The 26006-nt window shown below is 37.3% G+C and overlaps 1 protein-coding gene across 6 annotated transcripts in view; it reads left to right on the top strand.

The window, feature by feature from the left end:
- CEP112 (centrosomal protein 112) overlaps nt 1-26006 on the top strand; it is a 431394-nt gene that overhangs the window by 62809 nt on the left and 342579 nt on the right. For all 6 annotated transcript variants that reach the window (XM_047708133.1, XM_047708130.1, XM_047708131.1 and 3 more), the window contains 2 exons: nt 121-168; nt 644-721. In XM_047708133.1, the coding sequence (XP_047564089.1) occupies nt 121-168; nt 644-721 (126 nt within the window). The remainder of the gene's footprint in view (nt 1-120; nt 169-643; nt 722-26006) is intronic.

Genomic DNA, 26006 nt, shown 5'->3' with positions numbered 1-26006 from the left:
CATTTTTGTATAGCAGCTTAATTCTATATGTTATCAAATAATAATTAAAATGCAAAAATTAAAACTCAAAAATATAATTAATAATTAACACAATTATTAATTTCTATTTCAAATTTTCAGATAGAAAATCCTCGATACCTGAGACAGAAGCCAATCCCAGTTTCTCTGGTAGGTGGGAATGTCACTGGACTTTTTCTATGGATAGATTTTTTTTTTTTAAGATTTATTTATTCATTGAAGGAGAGTGAGTGAGAAAGAGAGTGCATGCACAAGTGTGGGGAGGGGCAGAGGGAGAGAGAATCCCAAGCAGACTCCACAATGAGCATGGAGCCCCAGGACCCTGAGATCATGAACCTGGGCTGAAATCAAGTCAGGTGCTCAACCCACTGAGCCACCTAGGCGCCCCCTTATGGACAGGTACTTTTAAATAAAGTAATTGTTAGGTCATTTACGGAAAAGAACAAAAGTCTACATTATGAAGCATAATAGTCTTATGAATCCTATCACTTGCGAGTTAATAAATCACTTTTTTCTCCCATGTCAGTATTATTTTGGTGTGAACTTCAGGCAATTTAGAGTTTCCTTTTTGGTTAATGATAAGGCAGGCCAAAAAAGTATTGAATAACTCTTACTCATTCAACAGATGACTCCCAAATTCAGTCTGAGAAAATCCAGCAGTTTCCACGATGATCATCTCTTCTCTCGAATGCATGAGAAGGAGGTAGGATTGAAATATTTCTGAGTATCGAATAATGAACACAGTTTTTGTATTTTATATCATATGAGTTTTCAGGTCTGAATAATTATGCATGGGAGGGAGAGGTTGTCTTTGGTACAAATGTAAAATAATGATGCAGGGAAGGCAAGTCTTGTTTTTCTGTTTTTGGTGTGTGTGTGTGTGTGTGTGTGTGTGTGTGTGTGTACATCTCCCCCTTTCTGCAAGTGCTGAGGGGACTGTCTTCTGACTATCCATTCCTGCGGGTCAGGGCCTGGGGAGAGGGCAGGTTTTACAAGCGGTGTCTTTGACCTCAACGAATCCCTCCAGCCTGCCTTTATCTCAACCTGATTTTAATGTAACTTTCTAGTTTTGCATTCTTACTGTTTCTACTATTTAAATTGATCTGCAGAATTAAGCTATGCTATGGTTGATATGTAACATAATATACTGTCTTTTTTGGTCATTGGAAAATAGAATTATCCAAGAGGCGGTATTGTTTATTGGTTAAAAGTATAAACTATGGAGTCAAGAATACCTGAATTTAAGTCCTCCTTATTTGCTGTGTGAAAACAGGCAGATACTTGCCCCCTCTGAGTCCCAGTTTCCTTGTCTAATTTGGGAGACACCTGCTTTACAGGATTAGTATGAAGATTTTATGGTCTGTGAGTACCTGTACGCTTCACATATAGTAGACATGAAATGAAGGTTAATTTGCTTTATGATTTTCTTTTTGAAATTTCTGTTCTAGGAAATCTGAAAATCATCATTATTATTTTTATTTTTGCTTATGACACCAGTGGAAACACTTTGGTCATCTGTGTGGTGTGATAGAAGACTGTCAGATTAGGAATCTGAAAAACTATGTCCTTAATTTGCCTTACCATTCTGTAGTCATATTAGCTAGGGAAGTCAAGAATATTAATTTAGTTTTTGCTTAAACAGAGGGTAATTATTGATGTCACAGGGTCATTACCAAAATTAATGAGAATAAGGAGTATGTATGGAACTTGTAAATTGTAGTTTAAATGTGCAAATGTGAAAGATGTTATTGGACTTAATGTTTCTAATAAATTTTATTAAATAATTTTATTTTTCATTATTTTTTCTTTCATTTTAATGAGGATACTTCTAAGAATTTCTAAACTTTAATTTCAGTTTGGTGATTTTCAACATGAAAGGGTTTTCTCATCACCCTATTTATAAAATATCACAAAGGACATTGATTTTTTTTTTTGCTTAGATATTCCAAACAATAGCGTGAGCATATAATTTGGTTTTTGTTGATAATGGAAGAGGAAAGGAAGTTTTTTCTTTTAACTTTAAATCTGGTGGAATTATTGCTGCTGATCTCAGTACTATTTGTCATGAATTTCGTGGTTCCAGTTTAAGGCATGTGGGGTTTTGTTTCTTGGTGCAATCTTAGTGTTTAAAAAAACCGTTGAAATAAAAAACAACTACATTTTAAAAAGCCTTTGAGGAAAATACTTCTCTATATAGACACATCTTTTGAGCTCTTATTTTGAATCTCTTTCTTTTCCAAATTGTCACTAATTGTTTTTACGAGTCATTCCAAGTCATTCCCAACCACTTTTCTTTTTACTTTTGTATTAATTCTTAGTGTTGAGGCTGCTTACCATAGAATAATTAAAATAATTGAAGGGAAGTACTGGCTTTTTGAATCTTTTGGGGGTCTTTGATGAATTAATATCTTTATTCTTTATGATGACACCTTGGGTCAGGCGTGAACATACCAGTGCGACCCACATATGTGTTGAGTGAGAGAAAAAAGCATTTAAAGCTATCATGTATTGCATCAGAAATTCATTTTTAAATGTGTGTGGCTTTATTTTTTTCCACGCCCTTATGTTTTTGTTTTTCTTTTTGGCATACTACAGGAATATTTTTGGCATCATTGAGAGGTTTGCATGTAAACATCAACTTTCTTCATATCTTAAAATATATCCAGTGCATATATTTTGGCTAAAATAGTCCTTTGTGCAATTACATAGTTGTTTTGGACTTTCTTATGAAATTTTTGTTTATCATATTTTTCTCCATACTAAAATATTTAAAAGTATATGCTGAGCTGCCCCAGTATGAGAATTATCTTAGTTTCATCTTTCTTTTAAAGTGCCATTTATAATTATAAAATAATTTGTGGATTTTTATTGAAGAAATTTTGGAAAATATAGTCATATGTAAAGAAGGAAGTAAAAATCGCCCATAAAACCAACTCCTAGAAATAAAAACACTGGCAAAATAGTGTCTTGCCTTTTAGTTTTTTTCTTTATGTATCCCATAAATCTAAATTCTTCCTTATAAAGTTGAGATGATACAGTATTTTTTTTTGTATAATTTGAGTAATTTTCATTCTGTTAAATTTTGTTCCTAAGCATCTATTTTTAATGGCTGAAACATATTTCAAATTATGGAAGTATCCCCAGTTAATTTAACTTATCCCTATTGTTGGGAAAAGAGATTTTTATGTACTTTCACTAATATGAATAATCCTGGGGAGAATAGCCTTAATCTCTCTATCTTTAGGTGCATCTCTAAATATTTCCTTGGGGTATTGAATTATATCTTAAAACATGATAAAATTGAAATGATGGATTTCTGTAAGTTTAGTATCATTAGCAATTTTACTTCTAGAATAAAAATTAACATTTACAAGCCCATTGAAAATTGTATGTTACTATAAGATACAAGTAAGGAATATATTATGTGCAAAAATGAGAATGAAAATAAAAAGACAAAGATAGGGGCGCCTGTCGGTTAAGCATCTGCCTTCGGCTCAGATCATGATCTCAGAGTCCTAGAATTGAGGCCCACATTGGACTTTCTGGTCGTTAGGGAGTCTGCTTCTCCCTTTCACTCTCCCTCTGTGCTCTCTCTCTCTCAAATAATAAATAAAATCTTAAAAAAAAGACAAAGATAAACAGCCATTTGAAGGCGGAGGAAGTAGCAATTTATATTGCCTTTGTAAATACATAAATATTAATTATATTTTGTAATACAAATATGTATTTGTAGGATAGAATTTTTTAATATTCTCATAGTTGAAATAGAAAATACCAGTGTTATTGTCTTATTATTTTTGTCTGTTTTCCAGAGATATTTTTGTAACTTGAATTTTTCCCTAAGTTTAAATACATAGTTATATTGTGATATGCATAGTTATCCTTTAGGATAATCTTATGTCTACTTGCTTAAGTCACTTTTATTAAATATTTATTTGTGGATATGATGATATATGCTTTTCTGTTTTAAAGTTCGGTAGAACCTTGCATGTCTATGTAAGAAAACCCTGGTGTGTCTTTTGTATGTTCTCATATAAAAATGCTTTTGTTGGGGCACCTGGGTGGCTCAGTGGGTTGAGCCTCTGCCTTCGGCTCAGGTCATGATCCCAGAGTCCTGGGATTGAGCCCCCCATCGGGCCCTCTGCTCAGCAGGGAGCCTGCTTCCCTGTCTCTCTCTTCCTGCCTCTCTGTCTACTTGTGATCTCTGTCTGTCAGGTAAATAAATAAAATCTTAAATAAATAAATAAATAAAAATGCTTTTGTTGGGGCACCTGGGTGGCTCAGTGGGTTAAGCCTCTGCTTTCGGCTTGGGTCATGATCTCAGGGTCCTGGGATCAAGTCCCACGTCGGGCTCTCTGCTTGGGGGGGGTGCCTGCTTCCCCCCCTTTCTCTGCCTGCCTCTCTTCCTACTTGTGATCTCTCTCTGTGTGTCAAATAAATAAATAAAATCTTAAAAAAAATTTTAAAAATGCTTTTGTTGTTGCTGGGTGGTGTTTTAAAAATAATGAAGAGCATTGTTTAAAATGAGTTTACTTTATTTTAAAATGAAATATGAAATTAAAGATGTAATGTTCATTTTCTCAACACCTAACCCTCATCCTTCAGAGGTAATCATAGCTAAAAATTTAGTGTGTATTCTCTTTAAAATTTTCTAGGAATACCTTATTTTTCAATACAAATAATATCATAAGCATTGCTTCAGTTTGTTTTTTTAACTTAAATATATAGTCTGATAATATTTCTATGTAGAAATTGTCTTTATTTCTTTTAAATAGTTACACTGTATTTTACTTTACTGCTATACCAGTATTACAGTAATATAGTTTCTGATTGAGCTATATAAGTTATGTATTTTGCTGTAATAGTGTTTGAGGAACATCCCTGTGTATATCTTTGTGTATCATTTGCTTCTTTCTTTTTGGGGTGGTGGAACGGACAGAGGGAGGGAAAGAATCCTCAAGCGGATTTCGCAGCAAGCACAGGGCCCCATGCAGGGCTCAATCCCACCACCCTGAGATCATGAGCTGAGCTGAAATAAAAAGTTTAACTACCCAGGCGCCCCTCGCATACTTTTTCTTATATGGTCCACTCTGTGAAATGGAATTGCTCGTTCAGAGGGTTGCACACTTAAATTTTTTCTTGTCATCATCAGATTGCCCTTCAAATAAGATTCTGTGTGTATGGCTGTTGGTGTAGGAAGAATGGGAGAGTGATGGCTAAGGGATATGAGAATTCTTTTGTGCAGTGCTAAAAATGTGCTGAAATTAGATTGTGAGTGAGGATGGTTGCCTAATTCTCTGATACAGTAAAAGCTGTTGAATTGTTACTTTAAATAGGTGAATATTATGGTGTGGGAATTATGTGTATTTCAACAAAGCTATTATTTTTTTAAAAGATTTTATTTATTTATTTGACAGAGAGTCAGTGAGAGAGGGAACACAAGCAAGGGGCATGGGAGAGGGAGAAATAGGCTTCCCACTGAGCAGGAAGCCCTATGCGGGACTCCATCCCAGGACCCTGGGATCATGACCTGAGCCAAAGGCAGAGGCTTAATGTATTGAGCCACCCAGGCGCCCTTCAATAAAGCTATTAAAAAAGATTATGTCTGCTTATATTTGCACCAATAGTGTATGAGAAATGTCTGTTTTTCTCATTTCATCAACATTCAATTCTAAACATTTTTCATTATCGTTGACATGAAAAATAGTATCTTGTTTTGATATTTACATTTATCAAAATGAGAATGAACATATTTTTTGTCTGTTTTAATTTTACTTTTAGGAGCTGTCCTTATAGTTTCCCATGTTTTCGTTGAATCGTTTGTCTTCATTGTGATTCCTGAGCAATTTCTTTTCTTTTTTTTTTTTTAAGGGAGTCTCAGATCTCTTCTGATTATACCTCTTGGTATTTCCTTCTCTCTCTCTCTCTTTTTTTGAAGATTTTATTTACTTATTTGAGATAGAGCACGACGAACATGAGCACGAGTTGGGGAAGGAGCAGAGGGAGAAGCAGGCTCAGTCCCAGGACTGAGCCACCCTTCCTGAGCAATTTCTATGTTAAAGAATTCTGGTCCTGGGGCACCTGGGTGGCTGAGTCAGTTAAATGTCTGCCTTTGGTTCAGGTCATGATCTCAGGGTCCTGGGATTGAGTCCTGCATTGGGCTCCCTGCTCATTGGGAAGCCTACTTTTCCCTCTGCCCCGCCGCCCTGCTCATGCTGTCTCTCTCTCTCTCTCAAATAAATAAATAAAATCTTAAAAAGAAAAAAAAAAAAAGAATTCCAGTCTGTGTCATATATCTTGCAAGCTTTTTTCTCTATGTCTTTGGTTTGTTTTGTTTTGTTTAAAGATTTTATTTATTTATTTGACAGAGAGTGAGAGATCACAAGTAGGCAGAGAGGCAGGCAGAGAGAGAGGGGGACAGCTCTCTGCTGAGCGGAGAGCCCAATGCAGGGCTTGATGGGGGGCTCGATGCGGGGCTCAATGCCAGGACCCTGGGATCATAACCTGAGCTGAAGGCAGAGGCTTTAATCCACTGAGCCATTCAGGCGCTCCTGTTTTTTGTTTTTGTCTTTGTTTTTGTTTTTGTTTTTAATGAAAGTTTTCTCTTAAAAGCTGGATCTATCAGTCTTCTCTCTATGGCTTCTTTTTTTTTTTAATTTTATTTATTTATTTGAAAGACAGAGATCACAGGTAGGGAGAGAGGCAAGCAGAGAGAGAGGAGGAAGCAGGCTCCCTGTTGAGCAGAGAGCCCGATGCGGGGCTCGATCCTAGGACCCTGGGATCATGACCTGAGCCTAACCCTAACCCTAACCCACTGAGCCACCCAGGCGCCCCGGCTTCTGGTTTTTGTATTATACCTAGAAAAACACTTTTTGTTCTAAGATTATGAAAAAAATTCACTCATGTTTTCGCCTCTCCTTAAATCTTATTTTTGTATTTAAATTTCAGATCTATTTCAGAGGCTTTTGTCGTGAGTAGTGATGGTAATCTAGGGCTGTCAATTTTAAGGTCTACAATAAAAAATTAGGAGGTTGTAATGTTTAAGTTAAAGAAGGCAAGTAGTATAGAGAGGATTGATATGAAATTTTATACATATTACAGTGTTCATCTGTGTCATGAAGCATTCAATGAAGGACTTGATTCTGTTTAAGCTTTAGAGAGTCCTGAAATAGTTAATTAGTCTTAAGAAATCAAACTTTAAAAAATACAACTTTCATTTTAAATTTTAATTGTGTGGTAAATACCATGGATGTTGCATGAGGAATATTTGTAGTATTATTTTATTACGGTTAAAAACTTATAGTAGGTTTTTTTTTGTGTTTAAAAATATGTATACCCATAAGCTATTTAAAAATGTTCTTTTACCAAAAATGTTCTTTTAAATTTCCAATTAATTTTGTGCATCACAGGAAAACATATTCAGAGACAGTGATCCTTATTTTAACTTTAGCCTATCATTCACAAACTCACTTGAACTTGTTTGCCTTTGTAATTGCTAACACATTTCCTGTGATATCTACATCACAGAGTTCTGTGACAGTGAGCATCATTAAGCAGTGGGGTTTTTCTTTGGTATTCTTAAAAAAGATTTCTGACATAGATTAAGTCATTTGGAAAACCGTTGTCACTGAAAATGAAGTAAGAAACAACACAACCAGGGGGAGATCAATTTTCAGAGCAACCATCAGTTTTCAGAGAGCAGATGGTAGAAATTGCTCTTTTTGTGAAATAAAATAGAAAATTTCCTTTGAACATCACCTTCACTTACATTGAACATTGTTACCTATTGTGTAAAAAGGGATGTTGCTTCCTTCTCGCATGTGATGCCAATTAGGCATTTTTACCTTTGTGAATCTGCTAATTAAATATAGAATTTAAATAAATACAAGATAGCAAAATTTACGCTATTGACCTAATAAATGAAAAAATTGATATTTTCAAACATTTCATATGAATATAAATTCAGATACACACAGTCTCACAAGATATAATAATCATACAAAGGAATACCATTGTAAAAAACACCCAGGCAAGGAATTAGATCGTTGCTAATGTTCCAGAAGCCTGCTGTCTGACCCTTCCCAAACATATTGTTTCCATCTTCTTTCGAGGTAACTACTGGGGCACCTGCGTGGCTCATGTGGTTAAATGGCCAACTCTTGATTTCAGCTCAGGACATGCTCTTGGGGTACTAGGATCGAGTCCTACATCCAGCGTGGTGCTTAATGAGGAGTCTGCTTAAGGATTCTCTCTCTCCTTCTCCCTATGGCCTTCCCCCTACTCACGTGTGGGCTCTTTTCTCTCCAATAAATAAAGAAATCTTTAAAAAGAGCAACTACTATCCTGATTTTGATTTTTCTGATGATAATTTACCTCCTTTTTTTTTAAAGTTGATCTTATTACCAATGCCAGCCTCCTTAAAAGTGAAAATGTTTTTATTTTAGTAGGTTTTAAATTTCATATAAATAGTACTAGACTTTATATATTCTTTTTTTTTTTTTTAAAGATTTTACTTATTTATTTGATAGAGATCACAAGTAGGCAGAGAGGTAGGCAGAGAGAGAGGCAGAGAGCCTGATGTGGGGCTCGATCCCAGGACCCTGGGATCATGACCTGAGCTGAAGGCAGAGGCTTTAACCCTCTGAGCCACCCAGGTGCCCCTAGACTATATATATTCTATCACTTCTTTTGTTCAGTAGTACTTTGGTGAATCTGCCATTATCATCCCTGTTATGCCATCTAGATTTCTATTGAATGACTCGGCCACATTTCCTCTCCATTTTATTGATGAGTCTATTCTAATTTTTGGCTTTTACAAACAGTAATTGTATGGACAATCTTATACATGTGTCCTGATAAATGTGTGAGAGTTTCTCTGGGTAGTGGCTCTCAAAGTGCTGTCCATGAGCCCGCAGTCCCCAAGACTCTTTTATGAGGTCTGTGAGGTCAAAACTTGTAAGGATATTTAAATGTTATGTAATGGTATTTAATGTTTTTGTAACAGTATTTTGTAATGATACTTAAATGTTATTTATCTTTTTACCATGTTGATGATGGTGCAGGTGCAATGCTGGGTGAACCTGTATCTTGGCCCAAATCAAGGCAGTGGCACCACATTGCTCTTGTGGTTGTTCTATTCTGCAGGGCCACATGGTCACAGGGGAAAAAAAAATGAACAATTTTACTTAGGAATGTTTCTGATGAAACAAGCCATGAAACTCTTTATTTTATTAAATCAGATATGCATTCTTTTTGATCCCAAGTGAAGGAATGGAGCTTTTCAAAGAGGACTTACTGAAGGATGAAGGCTGCCCAGAAGAAACATGCTTGTGTGATTCTGTGAGTTAGGAACTGCTGCTGTTTTTGCAGAAGATTGTTTTTATTTGAAAGAATGACTGGCGAACAGTGGTCATTTGCACTTGGATATCTGGCAGACATTCTCTGAAAAACGAACAAAATGAACCTGTCTCATTGTGAGCTTGAGAGCTTTCTAAGACTAAGAGTTTCACTAAGACTTTTCTGATGAAAATGAGCATTGATATTAACCAATGTGGAGTTTGGGTATTGTACTACGAAATTTTCAATATTTGGAAATCTACATAACTCATCGAACTGATGTTTTCCAAATGAGTAATGCATGCTGTCGTGAGATCGCACATTGGTTAAAAAGTCCATTCCAAGGTCAGGGTAGACTGACAGAACTTACTGTGACAGAGCATGAAAAGTTTCAGATTCTGCAGCGCAAGTAACTTTAAAAATCTAATACTTGTGAGAGACAATCCACAATTATCTGAAAAGGGTGCTAAAATACTTTTTCCCTTTCAAACTACATATTTATGTAAGGAAGCATTTAAGGAAGAACAAATTCCAGTATTACACAGATTCTTTGAGATAGTAGAGGAGGAGGGAGTACTTCTCAATTCATTTTATGAGATAGGCCTGACACCAAAACCGGAAGGGAAAAAAATTAAATACCAGTAAAAATAAAAACTTAATAACAAAATTCATTATCAATACACTGAGAAAAGATTTTTAGTTAATAAATGACGCTGGTACAATCTTTCATTTACCTGGAAGAAAATAAAATTAGATCATCATCCTTTAAAAACAAAAAGAAGCAAAAACAGATTCTGGATGTACTGAACAATCTGTAAAGGCACAAACAAAAAGCCTCAAGACAACAGAAATCTTGGAAATAAAAGAAAACTCTAGGACTCAGAAGATCTTTCTGACCTAAAACTTTTCCAAACCCAGGACATATAAAATAAATGATAGGAGTATTCAACTCAAGTGAAATGAAAGGCTTTGTGTAGTAAAAAGAAAAAAAACAAAAACAAACAAAAAAACCAAGATCAGTAGAAATATAATAGATTTGAGGCGAATATTTGGGACAGGCTATGTGTTAAGGTGTGTAGCACACCAGGAGGTCCTCCTGACCGACAGACAGAAATTTGGATCAAAATTGTGACAGGACAGGGGCGCCTGGGTGGCTCAGTGGGTTAAGCCGCTGCCTTCGGCTCGGGTCATGATCTCAGAGTCCTGGGATCGAGCCCCGCATCGGGCTCTCTGCTCAGCGGGGAGCCTGCTTCCTCCTCTCTCTCTGCCTGCCTCTCTGCCTGCTTGTGATCTCTCTCTGTCAGGTAAATAAATAGAATCTTAAAAAAAAAAAAAATTGTGACAGGACATTTTCCAGAACAGATTCTTATAGACTCAGAATGTGTGAAAAGGGGCTAAGAGTAGTTTTCAGGGGAATCCAAGTCAGAGTAGTAAAGAGGTAATCACTCTTTTGGAAGAAAGAGAAATTTACTTTTATTTTATTTTATATTTCTTATATTTTATTTTATTTTATTCTATTTATTTTATTTTTATTTTTATTTTTAATTTTTTTTTTGCCATAGGGGAAGAGACATTTATTCTGCCCTGTAAGCACCTGAATTTACCTTTACCAGAGGGCAAAATCTAGTAACATGTATCCACCATGGACTCATCCGCCTGTCTTCTGAGAATCTATAGCCACCCAAGCCCTGGTGTGTAGGATGCATGTATGAGAATTATTTTGTGGTGGTGTTTGGATTAGAAAAATACTGAAAGTAAGGTGAATTTGCATTAAGGGAACAAATTTTGTTTTCATTAGGGAATAGGTGGCAACACTGTAAAGGAATGAATAAAAACTACAGCAGGTGTTTTTTTTTGTTTTAAAGATTTTATTTATTTATTTGACAGAGATCACAAGTAGGCAGAGAGGCAAGCAGAGGTGGGGGGGAAACAGGCTCCCCACCGAGCAGAGAGCCCGATGAGGGGCTCGATTCCAGGATCCGGGACCATGACCCGAGCCGAAGGCAGAGGCTTCAACCCACTGAGCCACTCAGGCGCCCCTACAGCAGGTGTTTTAAGAGGGATTTCCATGAGATATTGTTCAGAGAGAAAAGCGAGATGCAGAAAAAATATATTTGTGTAAAACATTCATAATAAAACAATATGTATTGCTGAAGGTGTAGTGGTTTAAAGAAGGGAATTTGGTTTAACTAACACTTAACAGCCCAGGGTATGTAGGGAGTGCTCTGCTCTGTGACATCATCGGGGACCCAGGCTCCTGGGGAAGCTCTGCCATCTTCAGTGTGTGACTGCAGTCTCTGGGTCTGAGGTGGTGGTTGCTTGCTGGTACCTTCTCTTTTAAGAGTCATCCTTCAGAAAGAAAGAGAGCATGAAAAATAAGCCACCTTATTTTAGATATCCAGTCAAAGTTGCCTGCAGCATTTCTGTCCCAGTACCCTCCTCAACCATGGCTAGTCACGTGGTCACTCGCAGCCTCTGGTGGTACGGCCCAGCCCAAATTTGGTGGTGGTGGGGGACTCAAAGAAAAGAAAGGAAGACAGATATCTGAGGACACTGGCAGTCTGTGCTACAAAACCCCTTCCTGGAGTATGTTTGTGTATGTTTGTATGTGAGCTGTGAACATGGCGGGAGATATGCAGATGTATTAGGTTGTTATTAAGGGATACGTCATTCGGGTATTAACACTTCAGAAGGACATGGGGAGGAGAGGGAGAGAGTCAAATAAAAAGTGAACACCAAAGAGTGCAGAGAAGCTAAACAAAATAAACAAAAACTCAGCATAGAATGGGACTGGGATTATGTTTGCATTGCATGTAAATTATGTTTATATATGATATATAGCAAAATATAAAAATTAGAAGAAAAATACCAGTATGCACTGTGTATGTTTAAATATCACTTCTTCTCTGACTGTAAAGAGTTCTGAGGAGACTCGAAATGACTTCGGAGAATGCCATCCATCTCTAAGTCCCATGGATAAGGTAGCAAGAGAGATAGATGCATTGTTCTTTGTGCTGTGTTTAGAAATAAGCACAGTGAGTAACAGTTGGCATTATGAAATACTACAAGTGAACATTTTGAGAGTAGGGTACACTGGAGATGTTAATCAGGAAAAATCTTAATTATCAACACATGATAATATCTATCCCCTGACTAGTAACTAACAGAATTCTCTAAAAAATGGTTGTAATGCTTAGGCATCTGAGTAAGTACAGTGATGATTATTTTAGAAACAACCTCTTCTGCTATTTGCTGTGATGATTGTCGAGATGTAGAAAGTGGGAGGAAGCAAATACATCATGCGGTTGTGTGGCTTTGGAAATTGCTGGGTCGTGCACATAGTTGACATCAGCAGTGTTTTTGAGCTTTTCTGCCTTACATTTGACTTACTCTGTAGTTGCAGTAAATAAAGGCAGCCAGTATTTCAAAGTATGACATTTTCTGCTTCATGGAAAACTCGTAGTTTGTCGAGTTTTTCTCTGCATCAGAATAAATCTTGCTCTTTTTTGTGTATTTTATTCCTTTTGATATGATTGTGGTAGTTGATCAACATTAAAGCTTTGAAATGACATTAAAAGGAGTTCATTGGTATTTTAAAATATGTAGCTGATGCCTGTTTAAATAACTTCAATACATTTTTTCCTTACAAATTCATTAATAGTTATTATGCCATTTTATTTTGGTATTGTATGGATTTCAGTATCAAATGTTAAAGTTTGCACCTGCAAAACTGCTAATTGTAAAAATACCATTCTGAATAAGAAATTTGCTCTTCTGTAAGAGTCAGTGTTGAATGCCTGAGTGAATAGACTGGTAAGTATTCCTTGTTTTCTTTAAAAAAAAAAAACAACATTGGGGGCTAGGAAAAGAATAAATGAAACAAGATGGGATTGGGAGGGAGACAAACCATAAGAGACTCTTAATCTCACAAAATAAACTGAAGGTTGCTGGGGGGAGAGGGTAGGAAGAGGGTAGGAAGAGGGTGGTGGGGTTATGGACACTGGGGAAGGTATGTGCTATGGGGAGTGCTGTGAAGTATGTAAACCTGGTGATTCACAGACCTGTACTCCTGGGGCTAATAATACATTATATGTTAATAAAAAAAATTAAAAAATAAAAAATAAAAACAACAACAAACAAACCCTTAATTCAAAGCTCGTGAGTATTTAGTTAAATAAAATGACAATGGTAATTGTCCTAAAACTTAACTAGTTATACTGTAAGTGGGATATTTTTAAACCCAAGGAAATTCTCTAATCCCAAGTGAGCACCTTCATCAGTTTTATTCACTTGGAAAGAATGTCCAACGTCAGAGCTATTCTTTGAAGCACATACTGCAGAGAAAATTAAGCCAAATGGACTTTCTAAATAAAATTTCCTAAGGTCTAAGTACAAATTTTAGAAATTCTCTTAAAAATAGCCTGGAGGCATGTCCTGTAGAGAGGGAGGTGATCCATTTTCAGATCCTTTGCTTTGGTAGTAGGTTGTCCATGGAATGTCTTGTCACACATGCCTCATGTTCCCGTGGCATCGTCTCATTCTCTTCCTGGCTGTATGCTTCTTTTTCTAGAAGCGGGTGGTTTAGCCCTGAGGCGGTGGTTCAAGTAATTGATTGGAACTTTTGGTCCTTTTGCACAGGGACTTGGTCAGAGGAGGTAAAGCTCTCCTCTCTCCGCTTACCCCAACTGATTCTTTTGAGATATTTTTGAAGGGGCAAATGGCTTAGACAGGTATGTTGGTTTCAAACCTAACTCCTTTTACATCAGAGAATTGATAGATGAAAACACGTTGAACAATGGCTGATCTTAGAAATAGCGTAAAAGTCCTCGAGTTAGTTTCTTATGCATTGCTTTCAGCAGGGCTTCTCTGCCAACTCTCCTTAATGGCTGTCTTCTTACTTGACATCAAAAGTTCTATAATTTAGGCTCAGTTTTTCATTTGTCTAAATTTTAAAACTTAATTTTAACATATATATACTTGTGTACTTACATGTCTGCATAAGTATCATGCACAAAGAATACAAATGGGACTACAAAGTTTAATTATTTTATTCAGCAAAGGTGACGAGAAAAGCCCCTAAAACTTATATTTCAGGTCCAGGAAAGAAGGAAAGAAAGTACAGTGCAAACCAACTGTGGGCCATGTTGAATACAAAGTGTTACAAGATATACTGAGGAAGGAAAAGTTGCTGTTTTCTGGGAAGCCTGAGGAAGATTTCATGGAGGGAATGACATTTGAACCATGAGATGTGAAAAGGCAAAGAAGACATGAAGCAGGAAGCCAGAGTGTGTGTTTAGCTGCAGCTTGTAGACCCCTGGCTGATGGTACAGGGAAAAGAAAAGAAGAGGGGGTGTGGTAAAGAGACACATGTGTGTTGTTGCCAAGTCAAGGCCCAGGGAGCTACTGAAGTTTCCACCTGGCCTTGAATATCGTGACTTGGGGATGTTGAGGGTCAGGGACAAGGAGGAGTAAAGATAAGGGAGTTATTTATATGTAGTGACTATTATTTTGTATCAAATGTTGAATTGTACTAGAACAACCAACAAGAGTTAGCTAGGAGGTAGTGGAAAATAGGAAAGACCTGAGTCCTGGAGATGGACGGTTGTGACTCACCTGCATGGGAGATTAGAGCTCAATCCGGATAAAATCCCCAAAGGCAGAACGTGTACAGGAATATACTTGTCAGGATATAAAATCAATGCACAGAAATCAGTTGCATTTCTATATACCAACAACAAGACAGAAGAAAGAGAAATTAAGGAGTCAATCCCATTTATAATTGCACCCCAAACCATGAGATACCTAGGAATAAACCTAACCAAAGAGACAAAGAATCTATACTCAGATAACTATAAAGTCCTCATGAAAGAGATTGAGGAAGACACAAAGAAATGGAAAAATGTTCCATGCTCATGGATCGGAAGAACAAATATTGTGAAAATGTCTATGCTACCTGAAGCAATGTATATGTTTAATGCAACTCCTATCAAAATACAATCAATTCTTTTTCAAAGAAATGGAACAAATAATCCTAAGATTTATATGGAACCAGAAAAGACCTCGAATAGCCAGAGGAATGTTGAAAAAAAAAAAAGCCAAAGTTGGTGGCATCACAATTCCACACTTCACGCTCTACTACAAAGCTGTCATCATCAAGACAGTATGGTACTGGGGGACCTGGGTGGCTCAGTGGGTTAAGCCTCTGCCTTTGGCTCAGGTCATGACCTCATGGGATTGAGTCCCACATCAGGCTCTCCTCAACGGGGAGCCTGCTCCCCCCCACCCCCCGCGTGCCTCTCTGCCTACTTGTGATCTCTGTCCAATAAAAAAGACAGTATGGTACTGGCACGAAAACAGACACATAGATCAATGGAACAGAATAGAGAGCCCAGAAATAGACCCTCAACTGTATGGTCAACTAATCTTTGACAAAGCAGGAAAGAATGTCCAATGGAAAAAAGTCTCTTCAACAAATGGTGTTGGGAAAATTGGACAGCCACATGCAGAAAAATGAAACTGGACCATTTCCTTATACCACACACAAAAATAGACTCAAAATGCATGAAAGACCTCCATGTGAGAAAGTAATCCATCAAAATCCTTGAGGAGAACACAGGCAGCAACCTCTTTGACTTCAGCCACAGCAACTTCTTCCTAGAAACATCGCCAAAGGCAAGGAAGCAAGGGCAAAAATGAACTATTGGGACTTCATCAAGATCAAAAGCTTTTACACAGCAAAGGAAACAGTCAACAAAACCAAAGACAACTCAACTGAAAGAGTGGGAGAAGATATTTGCAAGCAACATATCAGATAAAGGGCTAGTATCCAAAACCTATAAAGAACTTATCAAATTCAACACCCAAAGAACAGATAATCCAATCAAGAAATGGGCAGAGGACACGAACAGACATTTCTGCAAAGAAGACATCCAGTTGGCCAACAGACACATGAAAAAGTGCTCCACATCACTCGGCATCAGGGAAATACAAATCAAACCACAATGAAATACCACCTCACACCAGTCAGAATGGCTAAAATTAACAAGTCAGGAAATGACAGATGCTGGCGAGGATGTGGAGAAAGGGGAACCCTCTTACACTGTTGGTGGGAATGCAAGCTGGTGCAGCCACTCTGGAAAACAACATGGAGGTTCCTCAGAAAGTTGAAAATATAATACCTCAAAGATACCCTTTGACCCAGCCATCACAATACTGGGTACTTACCCTAAAGATACAAATGTAGTGATCTGAAGGGGCACGTGCACCCGAATGTTGATAGCAGCAATGTCCACAATAGCCAAACTATGGAAGGAACCTAAGTAAGTGTCCATCGACAGATGAATGGATGAAGAAGATGTGGTATATATCTACAATGGAATACTATGCGGCCATCAAAAGAAATGAAATCTTTCCATTTGCGATGACGTGGATGGAAGTAGAGGGTATTATGCTGAACAAAATAAGTCAACCAGAGAAAGACAATAATCATATGATCTCCCTGATATGAGGAAGTTGAGAAGCAAAGTGGGGGGTTTTGGGGATAGGGAAGGAAAAAATGAAACAAGATGGGATCAGGAGGGAGACAAACCATAAGAGACTCTTAATCTCACAAAACAAACTGAGGGTTGTGTGGGGAGGGAGGTAGGGAGAGGGTGGTTGGGTTGTGGTCATTGGGGAGGGTATGTGCTATGGTGAGTGCTGTAAAGTGTGTAAACCTGGTGATTCGCAGTCCTGTACCCTTTGGGCTAATAATACATTATATGTTAATAAAAATTAAAAATTAAAAAAAAATCACCAAAGGCAAGTGTTTCCCTATAGTTAAGACTGCTACGGGGCTGACTAGAAGAATGGTGGAGACAGAGAAACCCTCTCTGAGGAGTGAGATGAGAACCACAACAGCAGAGTCACAGAAGCTGAGGAAAAATGATGATCCTCCTGCAAATCACTGAAGACAAAAGCATGGACTTTTCCCTTAGAATTGGTGATCAAGGGGCGCCTGGGTGGCTCAGTGGGTTAAGCCGCTGCCTTCGGCTCAGGTCATGATCTCGGGGTCCTGGGATCGAGTCCCACATCGGGCTCTCTGCTCAGCAGAAGGCCTGCTTCCCTCTCTCTCTCTCTCTCTCTGCCTTCCTCTCCGTCTACTTGTGATCTCTCTCTGTCAAATAAATAAAATCTTTAAAAAAAAAAAAAGAATTGGTGATCAAAGGGCTTTTGGAGTAAGAATGACAATTATGTCACATTGTGACCTTTAAGATTGCAGTTTTAATGAAGGGTGGAAGACATTCTTAAAGGAAGGGAAGAAGTGGAAGTACAGAATGTGGAATATGTGCACGGTGAAAAGGTCGTTAGTTAAAAAGGGGGGTAAAAGAAAAAACGAATGATGGTTTGTGGGGGAAAGCTCAGATATTGAAAGAGCAATTTCTGCCAATATTCTTCAAATGGGATTAAAAAAATTAAATATTTAATTAATCTATTCAATATTGTGAGGAAGATGTGTGTAAAGTACTAAATGATCTAAAAAAAGTAGGAGCTCTTAATCTTAAAACATTAAAAGATGTTTTTAGGGAACAGAAAATCATAGCATGTTTAGAGTATCAATGACTTACGGGTTATGTGCCTGTCCCTCCTCTCTTTCCTAGTTATGCCAGTTTTTCCGTCCCAAGCAAAAATTTCTCATTAAAACCATAAGACTATTTATTTAGAAAGCATCTTGGTTTTTTTGTTAGCAGAGGGAGAGAATCTCAAGCAGGCTCCACTCTCAGGACAGAGCCAGATCAAGGGTTGATCTCAGGACCTTGAGAACATGAGCTGAGACAAAATCAAGTGTTGGGCGCTTAACTAACTGAGCCACCCAGGCTCCCCTAACTCTCATAGTTAACCCTCAGCTTTATTTAGCTTGCGTTCCTTAGCTGGACCCAGACTGCTGAGTATGAATCAGGCCTTATACTTCAATGGCTGGGTGACCTTGAGCAGCTACCTCTTTGTGCTTTAGTTTTGCTATTTGTAAAAAGGAGATGGTAAAAGTACCCACTCGCAGATGCCATTGTGAGGAAGACATGAAATAATGAAGCAATCCATATAAATTTTTAGGATCAAAGCCTTGCAAGTTGTTTTACTTTTTTATTTTTAATTTTTATTTTATGAACATAGAATGGATTATTTGCTTCAGGGATACAGGTCTGTGAATCATCATCTTACACAATTCACAGCCCTCACCATAGCACATACCCTCCCGGTGTCCATCACCCAACTACCCCATCCCTCCCGCATACCCTTCTCAGTGTCCATCACCCAGCCACCCCATCCCTCCCACCCACACCCCCCAGCAACCCTCAGTTTGTTTCCTGAGATTAAGAGGCACTTATAGTTTGTTTCCCTCCCCCAGACATTTCTGCAGAGCTTTGCAAGTTTTATGTAATCAGTCACGTATTTGTTGTTTTTCTGCTTCTGTAATTTTTTCTTTTCACTCCTTTCTGCTGCTGCTACTGAAATTGATAACTACAGACAGTCCTTGACTTAAGTCAAGGTTTTACTCAATGGTTTGACTTATGCTTTTTCGACTTTATGGTGGTGCTAAAGCGATACACATTCAGTAGAAACCATACTTCAGATTTTGAATTTAGCTCTTTTCTTGGGCTAGTGGTATGTGGTGCGATCATCTCTTATGACGCTGGGCAGTAGTGTTCTGTTGCATGAATATGCCGTAATTTGTTTATCCATTGATCTATTAATCACCCTTTGGTTTGTTTTCAGTTTTGGCTGTTATGAATAAGGCTACCATGAAAATTAATGTACAGGTTTTTGGTTGACTTAAGTTTTTAGTTCTCTTGGATAAAACTGCTAAACTGCTTTCCAAGTAGTTGTACAATTTTGTACTCCTATCAGCAATGCCTGAGAATTCAAGTTGTTCCATATCCTCACCAAAACTTGATACTGTCAGTTAAAAAGTTATTTTAATTTGAACAGAGCTATAAACAGCAAAGAAATTGAATCAGTAATCAAAAGTCTCCCAACAAACAAAAGTCCAGGGCAGATGGTTTCCCAGGGGAATTCTACCAAACATTAAAAAAAAATTTTTTTTTAATTTATTTGAGAGCAAGTGAGCATGGGAGCACAAGTGGGGAGGGGGAGTAGAGGGAGAGGGAGAAGCAGACTGCCCCCTGATCAGAGAGCCCAACACAAGGCTCAGTCCAAGGACCCTGAGATCATGACCTGAGCAGAAGGAAGACACTTAACTGGCTGAGCCACCCAGGCGCCACTTTACCAAACATTTAAAGAAGAGTTAGGCTTATAACAAATCCAAAGAGGTAGAAGATCTGTACTCTGAAAACTATAGAGCGCTTATGAAAGAAATTGAAGATGATACAAAGAAATGGAAAAACATCCCATGCTCATGGATTGGAAGAAGAAATATTTTTAAAATGTCTGTGCTACTCAAAGAAGTCTTCACATTTAATGCAACCTCTGTCAAAACACCAACAGCATTTTTCACAGAGCTAGAACAATCCTAAAATTTGTATGGAACCACAAAAGACCCTGAATAGCTTGAATAGCCAAAGCAATCTTGAAAAAGAAGAGCAAAGCTAGAGGCATCACAATTTCAGACTTCAAACTGTATTAGTATTGCAAAGCTGTAGTTATCAAGACAGTATGGTGGCAGGAAAACAGACATATAGATCAATGGAACAGAATAGAAAACCCAGAAATGGACCCACAACTATGGGGCCAGCTAATCTTTTGGGAAAGCAGGAAAGAATACCAAATGGGAAAAAAATCTCTTCAACAAATGGTGTTGGGAAAATTGTACTGATTTCCTAACACCAGACACAAAATAAATTCAAAATGGGTGAAAGACCTAATGTGAGATAGGAAACCATCAAAATCCTAGAGGAGAACATAGGCATCAACTTTTTTTTTTTTTTTTAAGTAGGTTCTACACCTAGGGTGGAGCCTACCATGGGACTTGAACTCACAACCCTGAGATTAAAGCATGAGCTGAGATCAAGAGTTTTAGACTTAACTGACTCAGCCACTCAGGCACCCCAGACTGTAAACTCTTTGACCTTGGCCATAGCAACTTCTTACTAGACATTGTCTCTGGAGGTAAGGGAAACAAAAATGGACTATTGGGATTTTATTAAGATAAAAACCTTGTACACAGTGAAGGAAACAATCAACAAAACTAAGAGGCAGCCTATGGAATGGGAGAAGGTATTTGCCAATAATGTATCTGATAAAGGGTTAGTGTCCAAAATGTAAAGAATTTATCAAACCTAAATACCCCCCCAAAGTCCCCCCAAATGACAAATAATCAAAAAACAAATAAGCCAGTTAAGGATTGGGCAGAAGATAGGAATAGGCATTTTCCCAAAGACACACAGATGGTTAACAGACATATGAAAAGATGCTCAACATTACTCATCATCAGGGGAATGCAAATCAAAACCATGAGATACTGCTTCACACTGCTCAGAATGGCTAAAATTAACAATGTGGGAAAAACAGATGTTGGTGAGAATTTGAAGAAAAGGGAACCCTTTTACACTATTGGTGGGAATGCAAACTGGTACAGCCAATCCAGAAAACAGTATGGAGGTTCCTCAAAATGATAAAAATAGAACTATCCTACAACCCAGTGATTGCACTACTAGGTATTTACCCAAAGGATACAAAAGTACTGATTCGAAGGGACACATGTACCCTGAGGTTTATAGCAGCATTATCAACAATATTCAAATTACGGAAAGAGCCCAAAAGTCCATCCACTGATGAATGACTATGTCACACACACACACGCACACGAATATTACTCAGCCATCAAAAAGAGTGAAATTTTGCCATTTTCACCAACATGGATAGAGCTAGAATGTATTATGCTAAGGGAAATAAGTCAGTCAAAGAAAGACAAATACCCTATGATTTCATTCATACGTAGAATTCAAGAAACAAAACAGATGAATGTAGGGGAAGTTGTAAAAAAAAGAGAGGGAGGAAAACCTTAGGAGACTCTTAATGACAGAGAACAAACAGGATTGCTAAAGGGGAGGTTGATGGGCTATGGGCTGGATGGGTGGTAGGAATTAGGAGAGCACTTGTTATGATGAGCACTGGGTGTTGTATGTAAGTGATGAATTACCAAATTTTACTCCTGAAACCAATATTACACTGTATGTTAACTAGAATATAAATAAAAACTAAAAAAAAAATCTATTGATACACAATGCCAACTTAATTAAACTTTCTAAATAAAATTTCCAATACCCTTTTACAGGTTAAGAGTCCTACAGGAAATAACTAACAATAAATAATCTAATAACATACAGATACAGATTTGTTTTATAAGCTTGGGTAAATATGAAAAAGTCATACTTTTAAAGACATCTGTGTATGGTATGTGGAAGCAACAAAAACTAGATTAACTAAAATTCCAGAATGAGAACTATCTTGAAATAAACTGATACCAGTTGCCATTAAGAAAAATTATTTTAGCCCATTGAAGTTGTATCTCATTGTAGTTTTAAAAAATAATATTAGACTTTATTTTTTTAGAACAGTTTCAGGTTTAGAAAAATTAAGTCCCTATTATTACCATATTGTATCAGTATGGTACAGTAGTTAGAACTGAGGAACCAGTTTTGATAGGTTAGTATTAACTAAAGTCCATGAATCACTTGGATATCTCTTCTTTGGCATATATATATATATATATATATATATATATATATATATATATATAGTTCTCTAGGTTTTGACAAATGTATAAGGTCACATATCCACCATTATAGTATTGTATAGAATAGTATACCCTAAAAATCTTCCCTTCTCCATTTCTTCTTCTCTCCCTTCCTCCCCTGGTACCATTGATCTTTTTACTATCTCTTTAATTTTGCCTTTCCCAGAATGTCAGGAAGTTGGCCTTTCACTTGAGATTGGGCACGTTCAGGGTGGTATAGCCATAGACCAGACGGGTGGCCTTTCAGAAGGACTTCTAATTAGCAATGTGCATTAACGTTTCCTCCATGTCTTTTTCTGGCTTGATGTCATGGTTGTTCTAATTTGTGTTTTCTGATGGCTAATGATAATATCTTTTCATATGCTTCTGGCCCATTTATATATCTTTTTATGTGAAGTATTTATTTAATGCTATCACATTTTTTAAGGATTTATTTTAGAGAGAGAGAGAAAACCCAGGGGGAGGGGCAGAGGGAGAGAGAGTCCCAAGCAGACTCTGCATTGCTGACAGAACTTGGCAATGGACTTCATCTCACAACCCTGAGATCACGACCTGAGCCGAAACCGAGTTGGGTGCCCAACTGACTAAGCCACCCAGCCACTCCTCATGCTATTACATTTTAAAATAAATTTAATTTAAAGTAAAATAAAATTATTTTATTCAAATAAATTTAAAATAAAAGGTTATTTGCCATTTTATGATTTTTATATTCTGGGCATAATTATATTTTATATTCTAGATACTTTTTATATTCTGGATACAAATTATATTTTTCTATTCTGCATACAAATGGGAATTTTGTTATTTGATAGATACATAAGTAGGGAGTCTTAATATTGCTAGGATGAATTCCGGTATCACTATAAAATATCCCTCCTATCTTTTCTTGTAGTTTCTTGGTTTGTGTGGCCTATCTTTTCATGCTCTTTAATTTTTGTGTCTTTATGTTTAAAACAGATCAATTGTAGACAGCATATAATGGGGTCATTCTTTTTTTTTTTTAATTTTTATTTGCATTTCTCTCATGACCATTGATATCAGGCATGCTTTCAATTTTCTTTTTAGACATTCATATATCCTGTTGGTGAAATGCCTATTCAAATCTTTTGTTCCATTTTTATTTTTTTTATTATTTTTTTAAATCATTTTTAAAATTTATTTTTAGCATAACAGTATTCATTGTTTTTGTACCACACCCAGTGCTCCATGCAATCCGTGCCCTCTCTAATACCCACCACCTGGTTCCCCCAACCTCCCAACCCCCCACCTCTTCAACCCTTCAGATTGTTTTTCAGAGTCCATAGTCTCTCATTGTTCACCTCCCCTTCCAATTTCCCCCAACTGCTTTCTCCTAACTCCCCATGTCCTCCATGCTATTTGTGATGCTCCACAAATAAGTGAAACCATATGATAATTGACTCTCTCTGCTTGACTTATTTCACTCAGCATAATCTCTTCCAGTCCCATCCATGTTGCTACAAAAGTTGGGTATTCATCCTTTCTGATGGAGGCATAATACTCCATAGTGTATATGGACCACATCTTCCTTATCCATTCGTCCGTTGGAGGGCATCTTGGTTCTTTCCACAGTTTGGTGACCGTGGCCATTGCTGCTATAAACGTTGGGGTACAGATGGCCCTTCTTTTCACTCCATCTCTATCTTTGGGGTAAATACCCAGTAGTGCAATTGCAGGGTCATAGGGAAGCTCTATTTTTAATTTCTTGAGGAATCTCCACACTGTTCTCCAAAGTGGCTGCACCAACTTGCATTCCCACCAACAGTGTAAGAGGGTTCCCCTTTCTCCACATCCCCTCCAACACATGTTGTTTCATGTCTTGCTAATTTTAGCCATTCTAAGTGGTGTAAAGTGATATCTCAATGTGGTTTTAATTTGAATCTCCCTGATGGCTAGTGATGATGAACATTTTTTCATGTGTCTGATAGCCATTTGTATGTCTTCATTGGAGAAGTGTCTGTTCATATCTTCTGCCCATTTTTTTTTATATGATTGTCTGTTTTGTGTGTGTTGAGTTTGAGGAGTTCTTTATAGATCCTGGATATCAACCTTTGTCTGTGCTGTCATTTGCAAATATCTTCTCCCATTCCGTGGGTTGCCTCTTTGTTTTCTTGACTGTTTCTTTTGCTGTGCAGAAGCTTTTGATTTTGATGAAGTCCCAAAAGTTCATTTTTGCTTTTGTTTCCTTTGCCTTTGGAGACATATCTTGAAAGAAGTTGCTGTGGCTGATATCGAAGAGATTACTGCCTATGTTTTCCTCTAGGATTCTGATGGATTCCTGTCTCACGTTGAGGTCTTTTATCCATTTTGAGTTTATCTTTGTGTACGGTGTAAGAGAATGGTCGAGTTTCATTCTTCTACATATAGCTGCCCAGTTTTCCCAGCACCATTTATTGAAGAGACTGTCCTTTTTCCACTGTATATTTAACAATGTAGTCTGTCTCTGTCATTTATTAGAGTGGTAAGTTCCATTTAAATTTAATGTAATTATTAATATAGCTGGTTGGTTTTCAATGTACTTTCTTGGTATTTGTTTCCACTGGTACCTTATTTTTTCCACTCCTTTGTTGTCCTATTTTCATTTATTCATTTAAAAACTATTGGGGTGGAGAGGGATGGGGTGGCTGGTTTAGGGACACTGGGGAGGGTATGTGCTATGGGGAACACTGTGAATTGGGTAAGACTGATGGATCGCAGACCTGTGCCCCTGAAGCAAATAATACATTCTGTGTTAATAAAAAAAGTTATTTAAATTTTTCTATTGAATTCTTCTTTATATATGCTTTGATATTTTTCTTTATTGGTTGTTCTAGGGCTAAAAACATGCTTCCTGCCCCTGTCAGAGTCTGTGTACGGTCAATACAGAACCACCTCCTGCTGGACCATCTCACTCTCTTCTTCCTATGTCGCAAATCTAATAATTCAGAAACAGTATAATGCAGTTTAAGCCTGATTCTCTGTGCTATTGTTGACATAGTTCTACATACATTAAACCCCACCTTCCAGTGTTGTCAATTTTGCACTAAATATTTGTCTTTTGAGGAAATTGGGAGAAGAGAAAAACCGCTTTTCTGTATGTATCCACTTATCTACTCCTCCAGGTCCTCCTCTTTCTTTCAAATCTGGGTTTGTATCTGGTATAATTTCCTTTCATCTTTAGGAACATCTTTTATGATTTCTTGTAGTGCAGTTCTACTGGTGACAACTCCTGTCAGCTTTCCTTTTATCTGGAATGATTTTTTTTCTTTCCCTTTCAGCACGTCTGAGATATTATTCCTTTGTCCTCTGGCCTTTATTGTTTCTCATGAGGAGTGAGCAGTCATTCTTATTATTGTTCCCCTGTAGATCATGTCTCTTTTCTTCTGGCTGTTGTAAAAGTTTTCTCTTTATCTTTGGTTTTCAGCAGTGTGACTGTAATGCGCCTAAATGTTTTCTCAGAGTTCACAGAGCATCTTGGATCTCTAAGTTAATATTTATTTTTTCTCAAACTTGGGAAGTTCTTGGCCATTATTTCTTTAACTCACTTCCCTCTTCAGATATATTAGACTCTGATTTTGTTCCACAGTTGCCTGAAGTTTTGTTCATTTTTCATTAATTCTTTATTTTTTTTTCCTCAGTCATTAGGTTAGATCATTTCTATTGGTGTGTCATCAAATTTATAGACATTTTCTTCTGCCATCCCAAAGGTATTGCTAAGCTTATCTAGGGATTTTTTTTTCCCCTCTCAGTTGTTATAATTTTCTGGAATTTCTACTTGTTTCTTTTTTTTTTTAAATTTATTTTTTTAACAGACAGTGATTACAAGTAGGCAGAGAGGCAGGCAGAGAGAGAGGGGGAAAGCAGGTTCCCTGCTGAGCAGAGAGCCTGATGCAGGGCTCGATCCCAGGACTCTGGGATCATG

Source organism: Lutra lutra, chromosome 16 (genome assembly GCF_902655055.1).
Source record: "Lutra lutra chromosome 16, mLutLut1.2, whole genome shotgun sequence".
Classification (NCBI taxonomy): domain Eukaryota; kingdom Metazoa; phylum Chordata; class Mammalia; order Carnivora; family Mustelidae; genus Lutra; species Lutra lutra.
Note: the sequence above shows the minus strand (reverse complement) of the source record. Positions and strands in the feature narration are given on the sequence as shown.